Here is a 22,504-nt window from a genome sequence, read left to right as displayed (position 1 = left end):
AGTTATGGTCAATTCATGTTTTTCTTAATTTGACCTTGAATGAAGAAAGGGGTCAAGGTCAAAAATTTTGATGCACTCCTCCATATCATCTGTCCATATTCCAAGTTTGAAGTTTTAATGTTAAACGGTTGTCAAGTCAGCTTTTAGCTTGGACTATATTTTGACATAAAAAATTGACCTTGACTTTAAAAATGGGTCAAGGTCAAAAATTTTGGTGGAATACCCCCTTTCCTCATTCCCCCTTCTCATATTCTAAGTTTGAAGTCTTACTGTCAAAGGGTTCTAAATATTCATGTTTTTCTTAATTTGACCTTGAATGAAGAAAGAGTCAAGGTCAAAATTTTTGGTGCAGTGCACCTTGTATCTATATCCTCTTGCTACGTTCTAAGTTTGAAATCGTAATGTCAAAGGGTTCTCAGCTATTGGCCTGGACTATATGTTGACGTAAAAGATTGACCTTGACTTTATAAGTGGGTCGAGGTCAAAAGTTTTGGGGGCGTGCACCCCTCCTCCATACCATCTCCTTATGTTCCAAGTTTGAAGTCTTAAAGTCAAAGGATTCTCTAGTTAGGGCCTGGACAAAATTTGGTTGAAGAAGAATAAGGAGAAGAAAAATGACAAAAACAATATGTCTCCCCTTTGAAGGGGAGACATAATACTAGTAAAGGAAATAAATAATGACCTTTTTGCACTTGATATACGAAAAACTTCATGATATCAAAATTGAGAGTTTAAAAGGACATATTAGGGGTAATGTCAATTTCTAAAATTTTACTTAATTTTCAAGGTCTGGTCTTCCAATCTAAAATGCAACTAAAAAAAAGTGGGAGTTGAAGATCAAATTATTGAATTATTGGCGAAAATACTGAATTTTCATACAAAATTTCGAGTGAATTAATTAAAACTCTTTTAAGAATCGGTGTTCTGTTTGGAAAAATATATCAACCAAGTTAACAAATTACAATATTTGAACTAGTTCCAAGTCTCAACTACCTGTATCATAAATTATAAAACTGAAATACATGTATAGGGGTATAAAGATAAACAATACATTGGATGAAACAGAAACTGTAATATCATGCAAAATCAGAACTTTTTGATTAGTGAATCCTTCCGCCACAAAATATAGTCCATGTCAAACCCTTTCAAAATTTGAATTGACACACACATTTTCAACTGGATAGGGTTCAGCAGTGTGTAATACATTTGCATCAATGGGATCAGTATTGAACAAGTGAATACTTTGTTGTAGCATCCTGCGCAGTTGTACTCAAAAGCTCAGGAGCTAACTTCCTTAAGACCATTGCAACGTAGTGACATCGACATTGTTAGATCCAATGACCGTCGCTTAATTAAGCTTACAATTCGACAATCCAAAACTGACCAGTCAGGTAGGTCATGTACTTTCTTTCAGAAACAGGGGGTGTAGTATGTCCTGTATCCGCATTTAGCCAGTATTTATCAGTCAGGAACACCACATTAGCATCCAATAGTCCGCTGCTAGTGCATTTTGACGGTAATCCCCTCACGCGTTATCAGTTTGCTGCTTTCTAATCTAAATCTTCCGAGTTTTTGTCATATTAGCACTGCACGTTTTAAATCCCATTCTTTTCGTATTGGAGCTGCCACTGAGGCAGCAATGAGGGGCATTCCAGATCAAACAATCAAGCAGTGAGGAAGGTGGAAGTCGAGCGCTTACACCATATATATTAGATTTCCCTAATTCCAATTTATTAGCATTTGCTTACTTCATATGTACTAACAAACCTCAAGTTTTATAGGCAGAAAGAGAATCATTTGGGTATTTGGCTCTTCAATTGTCTACTGGGCTGCACGCAGTGCCATTAAACGTCCAGGAGGGAAGCACCTGAACTTGCAACTGAGCAACGTTAGCATACTGTGGTTTGGAACTAGGGGAATGAAATGGGAAGACTTTGACTCTTTGTTTGAACAAAAGTTAAAAACATATCCTCCCCCATACTACCTGGTTGTACATCTGGGTTCCAATGATATAGGATTGTTCCTGTATTGGAACTTTTCCATTGCATCAAATGTTCGTCCTCAAGATGCAAATTGTTAGCCCTCAACTTGACAATCATATGGTCTGATATGCTACCACGTTTGTATTAGCACAGTGCCAAAGATGCATCTATTTAGAGGTTGAGGCTGTGCGCAAGAATGTCAACCGCAAGGTCAAACAGTTTTTAAAAAACAAGAGGGGGGGGGGGGGGCTGGTAATTCGATACCCTTCAATCATATTTGCCGACAAACAGCTGTTCAGGTACGATAAAACCCATCTTAATGAGTTTGGTAACCCTGTATTCCTCAACAATATACAAGGGGGACTAGAAACTTTTCTGTTGTCTAAGCAGGGCATCAAGGTCTATCCCGATGAAATATAGATTTGTTATCTCTCCCTCATGGCTTAAACTATATTTCTTCTCTTAAAAGTTGGGATTTCAAATTAGCTTATTATCAAACTAATTATCATGTTATAGCTGATAACGCTTGGTGGCGGGTGTGCTTGTATAGACAAGACCATTTGGCGGAATTCGGGGATTACCATAAATGAGGATTTCTCTTATGTCTGGCTCAAAACTCTGGATAATCTATCCTCAGCACTGATGAGGATTTGGGGCCACCTCAGTGGTACCTGAGGGACCGGCTTAATCCTTGCTTTACCAAGGACAAGTTTTTGGGTTTACCCCTGGGAGTCTTAACCAAGGTGTTCACCAGGGGAGACAGGATAGAGTTAGGGCTCGAGTCAGAACTGAAATTCCTCATTGTAAGTGGCATTCACCCTTGAAAGGGGGTACCAAGACGTCTGTTCCCATCACAGTTACCTGTGGGGGCGCTTTGCGCCAGTGTCAAAGGGAGGTAATCCCTGGGTGCTTAGCGATTCCTCGGGTTGGCCGCAGGGGTAGATTTTAATTTTAAATACTCGTAACCAAATGTTGCAGTTTGTCAATAAATTTTTCAAGTTTTACTGTTTCTCATCCTTTCTGCATCATAGATAAACAAATAATACTTATCGTAGAAGAAATCAATTCAAGTGTACTGCACTTTCTTTGAATACAAAACGGTTATAGCATCAATGATACTATAGATTTTATAAAGGCAGTCCTCTCACCTTTGTGTACAGACTCTCCTTGTCATCAAATCCAACCCACAGTTTTGTACTTGGATTCACAAAATACGGGACTTTGGCTACCATGTCTCTGTATGTAGTACCCTGACCACTCTTCTGCATCTCACAAATCTACATTCAATTCAATCATATCTTTATATATACAATTATCATACTGTTAAATATTTTTCTTCAAGATTCAAAGTTTTCACTTGCCAAATTTTTGAAATAGGATAATTATTCAACTTCGAACCCGACAATCAGATATACAGTTATCAAAAATACCAAGGTATCTACATAATGATTAGCTGTTGTAATTGATGTAATGAAATAATAGCAATACATGTAAGCACCTCATAGTATGACAGAAAGCCTTTCTCTCTCGTGTAGGGACCTGCTTTTCCAGCGCCCGATACTGGAGCACCGACCCCGTGGTTAGACGCGTCCACCAGGGTGAAACTTCTGCCATAGGTTCCCAGCCCAATGATTAACTTTTCTCGGGGTACTCCTTTCTGATGCCAATAATTTGCAGCAAATGCCTTAGAAAATAAATTAAGAAACTGCAAATGTGATCATGACGGCTTTTTAATTCCTATTTATTCACCCGCTTTTGACTGTTTCAAATTTGTCGAGTGTAAATGATTTTTTCTCTAAATCGCAATTTCAAAGGTATCCAGTATATACCCCTCAGATCCACTATAACTTTAAGGAAAACAATTGGATCCTCCTGTCCCTACAATATGCACATCTGCAAATGCCATTGAAGTATTGTACAAAATTTCAAGTCAATCGGATAAGCCATATAGGAGAAGAAGCGTTCACAAGCTATTTTATCCTCCTCCAAGACTCTTTGATCCACTATAACTTTTTACGAAAATAATTGGATCCTCCCGTCCCACAAATATGCACATCTACAAATGGCAATGAATCATTGTACAAAGTTTCAAATCTATTCGATAAGCCAATTAGAAGGAGAAGTATTCACAAGCTATTTTACATCCTCCACCCCTCTTAGATCCGTTAAAACTTTTAGGAAAATAATTGGATCTTCCTTTCCTAAAATATGTACATTTACAAATGATAATGAAGCATTGTACAAAGTTTCAAGTCTATTTGATAACCCATATAGGAGATATGTTCACAAATTATTATACATCTTCACTCTTAGATCCACTATAACTTTTAGGAAAATAATTGGATCCTCCTGTCCCTACAATAAGCACATTTAAACAATGAATGATCATTTTTTGAAAGATGTAGTCTCATAACTGCAACGGTGTGTGCATACAAATTGAATAACGCACGTTAGCGTGTTATGAAAATTTGTATGCACACACCGTTGCAGCTATGATACTACATCTTTCAAAAAATAATAACTCATTGCTTATATCTACATCTTAAAAACCTTTTTTTTAATGTGTGCATTGTTCATATACATCTCAAATATCCTGCCTAATTCATTGGGTAAGTAGCGATTAACGGAACAGCCGTTGTAAGCAAAATGTGATGTCATAACTTTAAAGAAAAGAGTGCACAATGCTTAAAATATTTGATAGTCAAATTATTGAATTAATCTTAAATAAATATCATAAAAATCAACTTATTAACAAAGTTTACAATGTGAACTGGGTTTAAACAGTTTAAATCTATCTAAATTTTGTATTAGCGTTCGTATAGTCACTATAGGTGCTAGTCGTACATGTTGTCACTTCGAGAAATTCAACGTACAATGGCCTAAATTTTTGCAGTTACTCCCCTTATATACCACCGCGGTGGCCGAGAGGTTAGAGCGTTAGCCCCACATGCGGAAGGCCAGGGTACGAATCCCGGCCGCGACATACCGAAGTCGTTAAAACAGGTAGTGACAGTTCCATCGCCAAACGCTCGGCATAAGGTGTGAATGTCACGGGTCCTCGGAGATGACCTTAAAAACGGATGACCCGTGTCACAGTAGGTGTGGCACGCTAAAGAACCCTCACTGCTCAATGGCCGTAAGCGCCGAACATAGGCCTATATTTGAAGCCCTTCACCGGTCTTGGTGACGTCTCCATATGAAAAGCGCAACGTTAAGCAAGATACAATCAACCATACTCCCCTTATACCGGAAGTTGGGGATGTGATTACGATTACGGTCCTAAGCTTGACACAAGTAGAGGATATCTAAATTGTGTGTTTTGATATTTGGTTTATCCAACGAGTTGATATGGTGTATTTATTAGCGAGGCTTGCCGATCGAATAAATACACCATATCAACGAGTTGGATAAACCAAAATATGAAAACACGATGTTCTATTTATCTCATAAGTCTTCTTTTCGCTTAATTTTGAGATGATCCCCAGTATGGTAGAAACAGCTGATTGAATTTGTTTTGAATCCATGGCTCAGGCGTCGTACTTATCAATTTTCCTTACGCGGGAAAAACAGTGCGCTTATAATCGCTTCATGTATAAATTACAGAGGGTATTTTTATAAAAGAAATCATGGATGAAAATTGTTTTAGAAGGAATATACTTTATGATTAATGATGGTTTTGCCATTCCAACAAAATAACAACTATTGACCGAGTATTTATTTTTGGCGTACGCCTGACCCTCTGGTAAAACGTTTGATGTCTCTGTCTTTTTTAAATAAACATGTGTAACAGCGATCATTGAAAATGCAGCGTTATTAGAATGTTCAACAGTTTACAATGAAAAGTAGAAGTGTTTGTGTATTTGGATTTTATTCACGTGGTTTCTTTGAATCTGAGGGCGAGAGGAAATCCTGAGGCACATTAGTAAGTTAGAAATCTGGTAAGTAAAGCTATTGAGATTTATTACATTCAATATGGCTCCAAAGAAAAGAGGCTGTGCTTGTGAATGCTTGGTACCACAGCATGTCGAGGTACTTTCGATTAGGCCTGTCCAGTAGGTGGTTGATTCCTTGTTGATGATAATAGTGTGGACATCTCTTTGTTTTCTTATCGTAATATTTTTGAGTAGTTATTGATCGAGTTGACATTTTTATGACCTTTAACTTGCATTATATCAGTAGGGGCATTATCATTTTAATTTTGCTATAAAAGAAATTCTAAATGAATACAGAACAAGCATTCTGAGAATATTGCATGGCAATACATAGTCCCCTACCGGTTGCAAAAATTACTGTACCACAACAATATTCAAAGTTCATTATGTAGGTTATGGTAAAAGAAAAAATTGGGAAACCAGGATAGAAATGGTTGGAAATCAACTACTATTCAAGTAGAGACTAGACCAGGAAAAAAGACAAATTTATGATAAGGTTTAGGTTTTTAACCAAGTCAATAAACTGTGACATGTAGGTGATCATGAATAATTTAGCTATATTGTTGTATTACAGTGTACTATGCTAGAAGTTTTAATGAGTGTAGTACTCCTATCTACAGAGATAAGAAACTTGGATGTAAACTAACAATTCATGCCATTTTTCTAAGTCCAAGGGCCATAACTTAATGAAAAATCAACGGACCATGACGAAATTCGCACTTGATCTGTAACTTGTTATGGCAAAGCAATGTACCAAATATGAAATGAACACCTGCAAGCACAATGCAAAAAAGTCTGGAAAACTGATAATTCATGCTATTTTTCTAAGTCCAGGAGCCATAAGTAAGTAAAAAATCAACGGACCGGGACCAAATTCAAATTTGATCTGTAATTTGTTATGGCAACGCAATGTACCAAATATCAGATGAATATCTGCTAGCACGATGCAAAAAAGTCTGGAAAACTGATAATTCATGCTATTTTTCTAAGTCCAGGGGCCATAATTAAATGAAAAATCAACGGACAGGGACTAAATTCAAATTTGATCTGTAACTTGTTATGGCAAAGCAAAGTACCAAATATCAAATAAATATGTGCAAGAATAGAAAAAAATAAGTGCGGAAAACTGGACTGACAGACGGACGGGGCGCAAACCTATAGTCCCCTTTGACTTCGTCGGTAGGGGACTAATAACAAGTTGTACGCTTTATTTCATGCATCGACATGCATCAACACAGAAAATGTCATCCAAGCGGGGAGAGTGTCAAAAGTAGTTCGGTCCGGAAGTGCTTTATCAAACGAGCGTGTGATAAAGCTAATGCTTTATTTCACTTGCAATATACACCACCTATATGAAACTAGAACTGTCCTAATGGGACTAATACCCCCAGTGGGGCATATAAGATGATGGGAAATATTTAATGCAAGCACATTGGATATTTTCACATTATCTACAGGGCAATCAATGTGAATGCAGAAGTGTATATTCTACAGTACAGCAGTACATGAAATATTAAAAATATGCTTAATATAAACAATTAATACTATTTGGCACATTTTAGGCTGTATGATTGCAAATCCCTGGTCAACTCTTCTAGTCTTTAGTTTATATTCACTTTGTTAAAGATCATTATGTTATGCCAACTTTAATTTGTCATTGATTTTGTCAGTAAATAAATGACATTAGTATATATAGAAGATGTGCATAAAGTTTGAATGAAATATGTCCAGCGGTATTAGAAATAAACTTCGGACAAATTGCGTCTACGGACGGACGGACGGATGAGAAGAAATGTAGTTGAACTTCATTGTTGAACTTCTTTCCACTTCTTCAGTTCCTGATTGACTTATGAGCGTAAAACGGTATTAGAAATAAACTCTGGATAAATTGTGTCTATTACTACAAGTACAACCAAACCAGAAAATGTCCGTAACTTCCATAACTGTTAAAATATTTTAATGAAAATAGAAGATGCACAACTACATTATATATATAAGATGAGAATAAAGTTTGAATCAAATCTGTTCAACGGTATTAGAATTAAACTCTGGACAAAGTGCGCAACCCCCAAAATGAAAAGAAAATGTGCGTAACTTCTATAACTGTTAAAATATTTCAATGAAAATAGGAGATGCACAACTACATAATATATAGAAGATGTGCATAAAGTTTGAATGAAATATGTCCAGTGGTATTAGAAATAAACTTTGGACAAATTGCGTCTACGGACAAACGGACGGACAGACAGACGGACAAAGTGATTCCAGTATTGTATAATAAATAGTACTAACAAATAGTGTACAATAAAGCTTATATCACCAAATTCTTTATTATGCTGAGTTCAACAGGTTGTAATATATCTATGACAAAAACAAGGTTTGATTTCTTAGATTTTCTGGAGAAAACTTTTTAAAATATGCACTTCGTCAAATTGTAGAGTTGGGGAAGGGGGTTGTTATAGGTGTATTTGACGTTTTTTATTTTTCTGTTCCAATTATGCAATTAATACTAATGATTTCAGTAATAATGTTTTAAAACAGAGAAAAGAATTGATGAAAAATCCTGCACTTGGATAATTGATTTTTTGTGTTTGTTCGGTGATTTAAACCACATATTAGAGTTAAGATCAACCAGTGTGAAATAGACTTTACCCATGTGAGACAGCCATGTGAGATTTTTCTGTCTCACACTGCTGCGACGTCATTTGATTGTGACGTCATATATTTTCTATGATTTACCTTACACGGTGAAGTAAAAATATTTTGCATTGTTATCTTTAAATTTTAATGTATATAATAGCTTTCTGTTGGACAACCTTGGGTCTTTTTAGTTTATACTTATAGTGTAAACCATTTTCGGGTATGCTCTTTCTGCCTAATTTTGAACAAAATGAAAAAAACTTTGATCCACTTTACAATTTGTGTTCACTGAATGTATATGGAAAGGCTGACACGTGCAAACCACAAGCTATCGCGTGCCTATCCAGGCCAGTGATTGGCTACCAAACTTGAGGCCCCCAGCGGGGTAAAGTTCTGTGAGGTCCCCAATAGGATAAATGACACATACATGTATATATGCTTTAAACATAAATGTTATTATGTTCCATAATATTGATTTCATTATTTACTTGTGTGGGATAGGAAAATTCCACCTCTGGAACAAAATTCGCTGTCTAGGACTCGGCAAAGCCTTGTCCTAGACTGCGAATCTTGTCCCCTCGGTGGAATTTCCCTATCGCACACTCGTACTAATGAAGGATTCTATTAATCTGGCATCGAATGAGACGGGAATGGACAACAGTTATGTTTCCATTGTGCACACGTGTGGCCGAGCACAGGAACTGCATGGTAATTTTGTCTGTGATAATACTAGTAGGGGTCTTATACCATACCATCCCCTAACAAGGGGTAATAATAATTTTATTAGTAAGTTGTATGGTAAATGACCCCTACTATTATTATTACAAAATCACCGGTTGAAGCGTTCCTGTGGGCCGAGATGCAGACGACATGCTCGACAGAGCTTATACGCCGAACATATTTATAGTGATTCGATCTTTGCAGTTATAGGCAAATATCATTAAAAATTCTCTAATACATTTTAGCAGAGGATTAAATAATAAATGTTAATATCTACAAATGGCAATGTGGTATTGTACAAAGTTTCAAGTCTATCCGATAAACCATATAGGAGGAGAAGCGTTCACAAGATTTTGTTACAAACAGACAGATGGACGGACGGACAGACGGATGAAAAGTACAAAAACAACATGTCTGCCCCTTAAAAAGGGGAGGCATAATTAGTTACCAAGTATACTACATAGTGACTTCTACCAAGTATGACATTGTTTCAAGTGATATTTTAAATTTTTATAAAACATTTACTTTTATGTGTTACCAAAACATATAATGACATAGACACTTACAACATTCAAAGTTTTGTCCGAATCATTGTTTGAAGCATAGAGTCCAGTATGTAGACCAGTAACTGATTCCCAAGATCCATGCAGGTCGTAAGTCATTAAACAAATAAAGTCCATGTATCTGGTAAAGAAAGATATAAAATCAAAATGTAATAATTATATGACAGTTTTACTAAACTTTTTTTCTAAAAAGTGGTTAGTTGATGTATAGTGAATTCGTAATGCTTGTACATGTAGACCTATCCCATAGTGAAAAGCGTAGATACAGAACAGTGATCAATCTCATAACTCCTACAAGCAATACAAAATAGATAGTCGGGCAAACACGGACCTCTGGACACACCAGAGGTGGGATAAGGTGCCTAGGAGGAGTAAACATCCCCTGTCGACCGGTCACACCCGCCGTGAAACCTATATGCTGATCAGGTAAACGGGATTATCCGTAGTCAAAATCAGTGTGCCAAGAAAGGCCTAACAATCGGTATGAAACACGTCACACAGCATTTGACCCAATGATAAGTTGTATTGACGAACTAGATCGTTATAACGACCATAGAATTTGCGAAATGCTGACTTCAATCGAGACTTGAAACCCCTGTACCATCAACTTGTTTGTCAGTAGCTTGCCTCGATGTAAAAACTGACTATACGCAGAACAAGCTCTTGCGTATCGAATCAGTTGAGAGATTTAAACACCATATGCAGGTGATAATGGAATATTGCTATTATCAAACTACATTTTACTGGATAAAATATAGTTACCTTTTTTACAGAAACTCTAAAACTCTTTATAGAGGCAAGTGTAACAGGATGAAAATATGCAACGGACCAGACCTGAATTCAAACCTGGTTCTCCTTCTAGCATCTCTGGTCAGGTGCTCCATAAACAGACCTATTTGACCAGCCCAAATTGTAATTCACTATCTACCGCATTCATACTTTTTCCTTAGTCTTTTTCCTACACATTTCCAATCCAAGATCTTTACTCTCTAATATGAGAAAATGCAATGAACCAAATTAAGATTCGAACCCACGCTCTCTATTGATCTATGTTCAAGTGCTCTAACAAATGAGCTATCTGGCCAACGGCGATCGAAATCCTTCAACTTTTCTGCTGAAAAGTCATCGCTCTCGAAGCATTTGATACGGAATACAAGCCTCGTGGAACTAGGTAATTGGAGCTCTTCCAATGGATAAGAATTAAAGGTTGGAATTCTCAGTGGTAGAAACTTTTAACAAGAGGCCCATGGGCCACATCGCTCACCTGAGTCACTTTAACACATGGAAAATGAATTTCCCATTGTTATTCCATTAACTTTTCAGGAGCCATGTCAGATTTTAAGAAACTTGATTCTGTACTATGTTGGGGAGGTTCAGGTACATTGAAATACTTCTGGCTCAGAGGTTCTTAATCTGAACTATGTCATAAAGCTTCCATGTAAATTTCAACTTTTCTGGCACAGTCGTTCTTGAGAAGAAGATTTCCTATATTAAGACATATGAAATACAGTTTCCCCTATTATGGACCCACCCCGACCCCCGGGAGCCATGATTTGAACAAACTTGAATCTGCACTATGTCATAAAGGTTTCATGTAAATGTAAACTTTTCTGGCACAGTGGTTTTTGAGAAGAAGATTTTTAAAGATTAATTATCTTACATTAACACATATGAAAAACGGTTTCCCCTATTGTGGACATACCTGACCCCCGGAGATCATGATTTGAACAAACTTGAAACTGCACTAAGTCATAAAGGTTCCATGTATATTTCAACTTTTTTGGCACAGTAGTTCTTGAGAAGAAGATTTTTAAAAATTTATCATACATTTACACATATGAAATACGGTGTCCCTTATTGTGGCAAAACCTGACACCCCAGGGGCCATGATTTCAACAAACTTGAATTTGAACTATGTAATAAAGCTTCAAACTTGAATCTGAACTATGTCAGGAAACTTCGATGTAAATTTGAACTCTTCTGGCTCAATGGTTCTTGAGAAGAAGATTTTAAAAGATTTTTCCTATATACACACATATAAAATTTTGTTTCCCTAGTGTGGCCCCACCCGACCCCCGGGGGCCATGATATGAACAAACTTGAATCTGCATTATGTCAGGAAGCTTCCATGTAAATTTGAACTCTTCTGGCTCAATGGTTCTTGAGAAGACTTTAAATGATTTTTCCTATATAAATACATATAAAATATGGTTTCCCCTATTGTGGCGCCATCCGACCCCTGGGGGGGGGGGGGGGGGGGGGGGGCATGGTATGAACAATCTTGAATCTCCATTATGTCAGCAAACTTCCACGTAAATTTCAACTATACTGGTACAGTGGTTCATGAGAAGAAGATTTTTAAATGACCCCACCCTATTTTTACACTTTTGTGATTATCTCCCCTTTGAAGAGAACCTGGCCCTTAATTTGAACAATTTTGAATCCCCTTCACCCAAGGATGATTTGTGCCAACATTGGTTAAAATTGGCCCAGTGGTTTTGGAGAAGAAGTTGAAAATGTAAATGTTTAACAGACAGACGGACAGACAGACAGACGACGGACAAAAAGCGATCAGAAAAGCTCACTTGAGCTTTCAGCTCAGGTGAGCTAAAAAGGGAGGAGTGTAAAGGTCAGCCGGGTTCGATCACTACAAGCCAGATAGGTAAGCTGATAGAGCATTTTACTAGGGAATCATTAGATAACTTTCAAAGTGATGACTTAACAACGATGCTGATTGAATGAAAATTCGTTTGGTTTCTTGGTCCAAAAAAAATTCGTCCGGAGTTCATCTGCACTAAGCACGCGGGACTACTTTTCTCTGGAATGCGTCTTCCCTGCTCTAATTTTAGCGCTATTTATAGAAAACAATATTATCAACAGATAATTCAATTTATGCCGCTTTGAGAAATTTGTAAATTTTTACACCGTCGGATAGTACGGATTTTTGAGCCAATCAAATTCTTTGTTTAGATAGCGTCCTTTTTCCAAGCGGTCCTTTTCCAAACTTTGCAAAGCCTGTTATTGTGCTGTGAAAATAAAACGAATTTGGCGCTGTGGAACGATTGATTCATTGTGATATTCCTCGCTTTGATAGTATACAGGTTTAGTTACCTACATTACATTGGAAGCAGGGATATTCGAGTAAGTGACTTTTTAACGTACATGTGATTGCAGTACCGCTTGGTCTATGGTGGGATGGATCCTGATTCTGCGAAAATTCATATATGTCTCCAAGGAGTCGAGGACATTCGTATGTTCGAAGACTTTGGGAGTTTATTGACTTTTCTCCGTATTTAAGTATTGGAGGAGTGGTAGGAATGCAGTAATTGTGCACTCACGTCAATTCAGGCCAGTATAAGTTGGGGTACTATGCATACAAAATTATAATTGTCTGTATGTCTACAAATTTGTTATAACCTCCCTTATGCTAAATACAAGATACTACTTGCACATGTATAACGTTCACTTTAATGAATACAGGTTAATCAGCGCAATACAAATTAGCTTGAAATCATTTACAGCTACATACATTTGTGTTTTATATGTGTACTGTTACCAGGGCATGTGTACTTGGTATCATGTGGCCTACTATGATGCTCAGTAAAACATCAACACTGAATTGTTCAGTATAACAGTTTGGTTCACTTATACTTAGTATAATTCACTCTATTTTTCATGTATAGTTGGATGCTTGGTCTGTACTACCATATAGCTGTTCAGGAAAACAGTCTAGTTCCCTGGTAGCTTCACACTTTACCCGACACCTATGTACATGTTTCAGCAGGTATTGTTTATTCAGGTGATCCCCCTTAATGGTTTGTTATACATTTTACTGAACAATTTACCTTATGTCATTCAATAAATGACATATTCGACAAAACTGCATTAGTGTTTGGTTATTTGTTACTGCTTGGACGGTTTCTTCTCATAGGAGGCATAGAACAATATTATCAACAGATAATTCAATTTATGCCGCTTTGAGAAATTTATAAATTTTTACACCGTCGGATAGTACGGATTTTTGAGCCAATCAAATTCTTTGTTTAGATAGCGTCCTTTTTCGAAGCGTCCTTTTCCCAACTTTACAAAGCCTGTTATTGTGTTGTGAAAATAAAACCCACCACCCATCCTTTGGTAATAGTTTCTTTTATATAGAGTTGCATATTGTTACTATCAAGGTTTGACGCAATTTTTTGGACGCCGCTAAGGATTAACTCATTTATGTATATATTGTATGCATGTTCCATGTACTCTGTAACTTGTAATTGTACTTTCACTACATGTATTTTTCTAGTCAGTCTCAAAGGGGGATCACACTTTACCTGACACCTATGTACATGTTTCAGCAGGTATTGTTTATTCAGGTGATCCCCCTTAATGGGTTTGTTATACATTTTACTTAACAATTTACCTTATGTCATTCAATAAATGACATTTTCGTCAAAACTGCATTACAGTGTTTGGTTATTTGTTACTGCTTGGACGGTTTCTTCTCATAGGAGGCATAAAGGCAATTTCCACACAAGCATTGTAAACAAAATGTATTTGTTTGATGCTGCCAAAAATAAACACAACTAACCAAAAGATATGAATAAAATACAAATTGATTTAAAGAAACAAAACACTTAGACCTAATGATGGCGTGGCAGAATAGTCAAACTGATGACGTAGGACACTGACTGGTAAAAGTAGACGTATTGTAAACACAAGTTCCCGGTTTGTATCGTCTGTTTTACGAGTTTGATAACATGACGGAGCAAGCAGCGACTTTTGATTTGCGAGATATTAATGAAACTGAACTGTGTTATATGGGGCTCAGTCAACGAGGGCAATTTAGATGAAGAGTACTTGATGTTGAAATGGTGCAGAGTCGCATTCTACCGTTCCTATGACACAACCAGTGTTCAACGTCTCCTCGAACGCAATGCAGCACACATCCAGTCAACAATTGTTTTCTTCCTTTATATCTAATTCAACTTTTTAACCATTACACTTTAATTTGAAGTATAATCCATTTAATTCTGCATAGTAACTCCATCTACCCGACCTGAACGCAAAACCAGTTTTGTTCTTGTTTTCATTGTTTCGTATAGGTATTCCTATGCACCATTTCAAAAACGTTAATTCAAGCTTTTTGATGAGAGAAACTATTTGTTTTTCTATTTCAAAAACATAATTAAATGATAAGAAATAAAACTTATACAATTATTTATTTGATGCATGTATCAAACGAAAAATTGGACGGAAAACTTTTTCATCAATGCGCTGTTGCATTTTCGAAAGTGCTTCCAGACGCAAACAAACGATATAAAGACGTAACACACAAAAACTTACTGAGCCATCACTGGGACGTCGTAAGCAGTGTCTATGACACTCCGCCCCGCGCCAACAGCGGATGTAAATAATAACCGCTCTCTTCCTGTGGTAGCAGCTTCCTTGTCAAATGCCTCACGTGTCTCCTAAAATTTGGAGAGAGAAAATTGCACAATAACTATCTTTGAGATTAAAAAATACGCAAAAAAATGTATTTAAGTGTATATAAAATTTGATAATGATATTGGTGTTTATATCATCAGTCCAGGTAATTAAGAAATCTATGAATTTATAAATTATGTCGCAGTAGCTCTGTGGTAAAGTGTTTGCGTTAGGTAGTGTTTGAGAATCACGGGTCTTAGAGGTCCCGAGTCGCAGCAGGCGTTCGCACGAAAAAGAAGCCCTCTGAGCGCTAAGTATGGGTCTAAAATTTGTAATACTTCATCTACAACTGGTGACGTCTCGATATGAGTGGAAAATTCTCGACGGGACGTAAAAAAACACAACAAAACAAATCAATCAATATAAATTATATGATATTACTTGGAATATCAAACAGGTTTGCCGGCTTATTTATAACTCATTCACTACTAGCTGCAGAACTGTAGCTCTCTGAAAAAATATCTGTTCCGTCACAATATTTTTTCAGTGATACAGTTTTGCAGCTAATTCACTACGTACACGCTCTTCATTCTGACGCCACCCTTCACACAGTGTGCTCGAGTAGAGCGGGGTAACACATTTCAAATAAATGTATACCCCTTGTTACGATGAAACGGGTTTGGATGTGGCACTGCCATAAAATCGGGCGCATTGCCTATTTGAATATGAAAAAATAAAGAGATATTGAACCAAAATCTTTTTGTCATAAAGTGACATCGTGGACATTTCGAAATCAAATGGGCTATGCCAGCACAGGATATTCTCCGTATAAGTCGATATGCAAGAGCTTGTTCTGGGTATAGTCAGTTTTTAAATCGAGGTAAGCTACTGACAAACAAGTTGATGGTACAGGGATTTCAACAGTCTCGATTGAAGTCAGCATTTCGCAAATTCTATGGTCGTTATAACGATCTAGTTCGTCAATACAACCTCGCATTGGGTCAAATGCTGTGTGACGTGTTTCATACCGATTGTTAAGCCGTTCTTGGCACACTGATTTTGACTGCGGATAACTCCGTTTACCTGATCAGGATATGGGGCTCACGGCGGGTGTGACAGGTCAACAGGGGATGCTTACTCCTCCTAGGCACCTGATCCCACCTCTGGTGTGTCCAGGGGTCCGTGTTTGCCCAACTATCTAATTTGTATTGCTTGTAGGAGTTGAGATTGATCACTGTTCGTTATCTTCACCTTGCATACGTAATGAGCTATGATATTTAGGGTGCACACCAATTCCAAAAGATCAAAGAAACTTCAATATAGAAGCTCTACAGTTTTTAAACCTGATGAGGACGACAGATAGAAAAAAGACCTCTAAGTATTTATACTACTGATGAAAAAAGCTACACCAAAGAGAGTTGATGAAAACTAACATTTTCGTAATTAGCCATTAATGTACATGTATATACATGTATACAGACTCTGTGTGGCAGATCCAGATACTTTACCACTAACGTGAATTTATAGAGTGTGAATTACGGCTACAAAGAAAGAAAATAAGGAGCACCTTCACCATGAATGACAACCCCCCCCCCCCCAAAAAAAACCACCACAAGATTTAGAGATTAAAATGTTTCGTCTTCAAGAACAATCGTAAGCAGATTGGATATAAAAGAAATAAAGGGAACGAGTGTTCAGAGTGGAATGAAAGAAATAAAACTGTTTAAGTTGCGATAGAGAAAAGGATTGCAAAATTGAATGGAAGACCAATGAATAAGAGTGACCCAGATGTATCAGAGTGGTTACAAAACGCATAACAAAATCTCAAAATTATTCACCAATCGGATTCCACCCACAAGTTGAAATTAAAAATATGCTGGAGTTCCTCATTGACAATACCTTCGTAGTCTTTGGTGATCAGGTCTTCTAACAGTCTGTTGGAATTCCCATGGGCACAAATTGTGCTCTTTTGTTAGTTGATATGTTTTTATATTCTTATGATCAGAAGTAGAATTTATTCAAATCTTCTGCGTGAGAAGAAAAAATCTCTTGCTGTGGCCTTCAATACAACATTAAGATAAGAATTTTCATTCATATGTCGATTCGATTCCTATGAACTCGAAATAAAAGACACCACAGAGTCGTCCACTTCTGCTTCAAACTTAGATATTTCAATGAAAATAGATATTAACGGAAAACCAACAACTCAACTGTATGATAAACGGGATGATTTAGCTTTTCCATCGTCAACTTCCCATATTTATGTAGCAATGCTTCATTATCACCTGCATATGGTGTTTATAGCTCTCAACTGATTCGATACGCAAGAGCTTGTTCTGCTTATGGTCAGTTTTTAAATCGAAGCAGGATACTGACAAACAAGTTGATGGTTTTAAGTCCGCATTTCGCAAATTCTATGGTCGTTATAGCGATCTAGTTTGCCAATACAACCTATCATTGGGTCAAATGCTGTCTGACGTGTTCCATACCTATTGTTAGGCCGTTCTTAGCACACTGATTAAATAGTAATATTATAGGAATATTAGTTGTATAGGATCCTGTAGATAATTTTGGTAAATATAGAAAAATGCGTAATCTTTGCGTATTGGGAAGTAATATCTTCCATATTCTTAAAGGGAAAGGCAACCCAAAAATGTTTTACATAATAAAGCATAAGATTAATTATATGATAAAGATTTGTCATATTATTATGTTGATACATGGCCTAGATAAGCCTCAGTACTAATTTTAAAACGTTAAAAATTGAAATTCCCGCCATTTATAGAGGCTGCCATGAAGCGGAACTCTTTTGTATTCAAGACCACAAAAATTCATAATTTTGATGTCACATCGTCTATTCCGGTTTTTATGAGATTTTAAGATCATCAAATATACATGTGCATGTGGTAGATTTTAAGAATACATTGTAAATAGGTGGATGCCTTCTTGTCAAGCAGTTAATTACACTAATGCGAAGGGGAGATTTGAAAAAAGTTTTTTCTCCGAAATTCCTGACCCAACAAGGTTATTTGAAAAGAAAATACTGTGTAAACTGTGGATCCGTCATTTGCGTAATGACAAGTTGAGGTTTGAGACATGTACATGTATGAAGAAACGAGTACCATCTGCCTGGTCTGCGACTCGACTGAACGTCTTCTTTTCTTAAATTCCTCTTGCGAAAGAACGGGCTCAAATCTATACGACTCCAAACTTAACTGTTCGTGACTTGTCATGTTTACAGTGCTGTTAATGAAATAAACCGGAACCGACGGTGTGACGTAATAAATTAAACTTTAAAGGCCGCTCTCTTAGCAACGGGTAATTTGATATATAAGATAGATTAATATTGATTTAATTGTTAAGCAAGGACTTTTGTTGTTAAAGACTGTCATTTACAATATCAGTAAGTAATACTTTATTCATAAAGGCAACACTGTGGTTAAGGTTGCCTTTCCCTTTAAGGTAGCTATTGATAGCTAGCCCCAAAAAAACCGCTATTGAATTTTTTTCAATTTTATTTATTATAACATTTTGACTTTATCCTAAAACATATCAAAAAATCAACAAAAGTAATCAGGTTAATTTTCGAGGAAAGCGAGATTGAAATCCCCATTTTTGCAGCCCCAAAAGGCAAAAAATGCCAAAATTGAGCAAATTAACACAAAAGCCAATAAAAATTTTATTGACACCAGAAATATTGTTTGTCATATATAGTTATGTAAATTAAACACAAACAGATAAAAAATCAACATGGATTAGAAATTCAAAATGCATCTAAGGAAAACATTGGCATGATTCGACTTGGCAATTGGCCAAATTTACCCTAAATATGGCGTTTCTCAAATACTATCAGGCATACATTTTCTGACAACAACAAAATTCTGCTCATAAAATTTCTGATTTTATTTCATTTTTACATTAAGTCAAGTAGTATCTAAAATATTGAATAGAAAAAAATATACCAAATGAGATTTAATCTGAAACTATGTCAGATTTTGTAACCCTACCCCCTCCCTTCTAGAAATGAATTTTAAGAGATACAGTCAGCAGAGATAAACTATTGACCTTAAATGATTAAGCATTCCCAAATTACCATATTGAGCATTCAAACTCTCAATACTAGAAGTTTTTATGAGTCATTTAAGAATGATATATAGTGTGTGCTATTGCAGTTGACCTTTTCGCACTCACAATGATTGCCTAAATATTTAGCTATTTTTCATACAATTTCTTGTAATAACTGGACCAAATCTATTACCTACACATATTTTTTGATAGAAATTTATATCACTATACAGTATAATACACCAAATATGTTTAAATAACCATTTCATATTTCAATAAATAATTAATATCAATGGAAAGAGACCCATGGACTGCCCATGGATCACTACATTTAAGTCCATCTGAGTCATCTTGCCCTCACAGATAGGTGTGTCTTTCATAAGTTTAAGATTTCTAATTGTAGTTTCACATGGAACCAAAAACTCACTATTGGATAACTGAGAATGCATGTACATGTATATTGCATTAACTAACTGAAGTTTTCCCCAGGTGAAGGTCTATGTTCACTGTATGTATAAGGGGGGGGGGGGGGGGGGGGGGGAATTACTTCCATTATCAAACTTTTCTAAAAATTTGATATACATTAATGTATCTATGATGTATGTTTCAACTAAATTTTGAATTACAAGGAAAATTCAAACACATTGATTGAAGTTATAAAATTGATATTCTATCATGTGCACATTTTTTACTAATATATCTAAGAAAGAATAATTAACATTGAAATTTCCTTTACATCTATGCAATATTATTGTCTTTCAAAAGGCATGTACTTGTAATATACTAGTACATGTACTTGTTTTCCCTTAAATTCACAATTTAGTTTAAAGTATGTTGTATAACATCCACTGCTCTGAGCTCATATAAGTGAATTAATGTTTTTCATCCAGTCCCAAATTTTGCAGTAGTTCTTTAATCTTCGGAACTTGATCAAACATTTTTAAATTTGTGGAGTTGTGGGGGTCCAGGGGATATGTCATCATCACTGTAAATGGAGTACCTGTTCAAAATATAGATAAATATATTTAAATATAGCAAAAAAGATGAATATCTGATATACTCAGAATTGTCTTTACAAATGTTTATCAAAAAACAATATAGTACCTCTCTTGCTGTTATACTTGTTGACTCGAAATCCACTTCAACCTGCACTGGTCCTATCTAACCTCCCTCAGTCTTCAGGCTGATGCCTAGAAAAAAGATCATCATAACTGATATTTGCACAGTTAGGTCTATATTATACCATTGAGTAATTAGATTGCGTCAGACAATGTGAATTTTTAAACTGTGTCTCAACACATATTCAGTTAAAATTTAAATACTGATGTTTCAAAATTATAAATTGCAATGAGATGACATGTATATATGTTTTCATAAACTGCCATAGACTTATCATATCTGTTTTATTTACAAAATGTGGGTCAAGAGAAGGGCATACGTGTAGTATACATATCTTACTTATACATACAGTGCATACATTTGCCTATGAGAGGGCATATGCAGACTTGTGATTAATTTACATTATTTAAAAAGGTTTTGCCAACCTACATGTTTGTGCGAAACTTCAGGTTTGATATATTTCTTAGGTCACTGAAATTTCAAAGTAATAGTATATGTATACTATAGTCTAGGGAATTTATAATTCAACACATGCCCCCCCCCCCCCCCCTTCTACTCTTTATCCGGTTCCCTCATACCCCTAGATAGTAGGTCTATACAGATATTTGTTTTTCATTACTTTTATACATGTAGTTCAAGGTATGTTATTTTCGTAACGGTTATTTTCATAACGATATTATTATTTTCTTAATAAAAGAGTTGTGAGAGCCCATATTTACAAATGTGGTATACATTTACATGACATCCGTTCGTTTACAACCACATGCACAGGTGGGAGTTATATTTTATGCACATATGGAATACATATATACATACAAAATAATACATCTACTGTATGTCGTGTGTTTAAACTTACAGATGTTATTATAAATCGCGTTGTGAAATAGCAGAGGAAATGTGAGTTGAACTTTTGAATACAAATTTATGGCATTTTTTTCACTCACCAAACGAAACTATGATTTCGTTGTCCAAGTTGAATGCATCCACCAACTTCCTCTTCTTGCAAGAAACTTTGTTTAGCCTCTCAATGACTGTATAAACAGTATTTAATCTCTCAGCATGCAGCACTCGGACATTACGATGCATCAATCAACAACTTTGTTTACGTAGCGCATCTATGTGCATGGATTGGTGGTTGGTTTAACATTTCGATTAGCAAAAAGTTTCACACAGATGAAACATTTGATCTACCATTATTACAGACATTGACGTATACTTATGTGGTATGTGCATATTTTCTGTAGGCGAGTCAGTCACAGCAACAAAACACTTTCGGAACCCCTTTTTGTTTTTCGACTATTCTATGACGGAGTAAGGAATTCCGGAAAATGAATTCACGTGAAAATACACAATTTTTACTGATCACGTGGTTTCTATCCGTCGCTACCTTAAGGAACAAATAGATTAAAACCTTATTTTAATTGCAGGCAAAAATGATCATTTACTTAATCATTTGTGTTTGAAATGAGTGCATCTCTAGTCGATGGCTCTTTAAAAAATTAAGTTTTGTTAAGGTTGCAGGTCAAAATCCCATCTAGAACAATGAAACTTGTGATGAATACTACACGTCAAAGTTCCAAGAATTATAGTGCTCTTGTACAAGCTGAATATGGAGATCACAGCTCTCTTCCCAGGAATATCATTGTGATTGACACATATGCAAATGTTGAAAACGGTATTATTCCATTCAGAGTAGTTAACATTGGTGATGAACACACATGACTTAATTCAAAAACAAGGGTTGCCATATTGCATCGAGCAAAGGTTGAGTATTCCCCACATCAAAATTATGAAGTAGATATACAGGTGAGTAGTCAGGAAATACAAGTATGCATAGAAAAGCTACAGCTAGGATGCAAACAAAATGCCGATGTAGTAGATGAAGTAACTTGCACAAAGAATTCTGTAAAAAAAAAAAAATCATGGTGTAGACGTAAACATTGGCACAGGCTTGTCTGACAATGAGACATAATGGTATTGGTTATTAGTCAACATCAGGATATTTTCTGTAAGGATACTAATGATTCAAGATTTTCAGATACTGTTCAGCAGAGAATATTGACGACAG

At 36.1% G+C, this 22,504-nt stretch overlaps 1 protein-coding gene and 1 long non-coding RNA gene across 3 annotated transcripts in view; both read right to left on the bottom strand.

The window, feature by feature from the left end:
* The window catches only part of LOC125667914 (uncharacterized), a 179,568-nt gene that overhangs the window by 72,808 nt on the left and 84,256 nt on the right, over positions 1 to 22,504 (bottom strand). For both annotated transcript variants that reach the window (XM_056161948.1, XM_056161949.1), the window contains exons 25-28: positions 15,172 to 15,296; positions 9,841 to 9,958; positions 3,481 to 3,666; positions 3,131 to 3,259 (exon numbers count right to left, since the gene is read on the bottom strand). In XM_056161948.1, coding sequence (XP_056017923.1) covers positions 3,131 to 3,259; positions 3,481 to 3,666; positions 9,841 to 9,958; positions 15,172 to 15,296 — 558 coding nt within the window. The remainder of the gene's footprint in view (positions 1 to 3,130; positions 3,260 to 3,480; positions 3,667 to 9,840; positions 9,959 to 15,171; positions 15,297 to 22,504) is intronic.
* LOC130053992 (uncharacterized) lies at positions 18,918 to 21,551 on the bottom strand. Its single transcript, XR_008802222.1, has 3 exons — positions 21,381 to 21,551; positions 20,422 to 20,507; positions 18,918 to 20,317 (listed from the first exon to the last, which is right to left on the bottom strand). It is a non-coding gene; the product is annotated as an uncharacterized LOC130053992 (long non-coding RNA).

Source organism: Ostrea edulis, chromosome 4 (genome assembly GCF_947568905.1).
Source record: "Ostrea edulis chromosome 4, xbOstEdul1.1, whole genome shotgun sequence".
Taxonomy (NCBI): Eukaryota; Metazoa; Mollusca; class Bivalvia; order Ostreida; family Ostreidae; genus Ostrea; species Ostrea edulis.
Note: the sequence above shows the minus strand (reverse complement) of the source record. Positions and strands in the feature narration are given on the sequence as shown.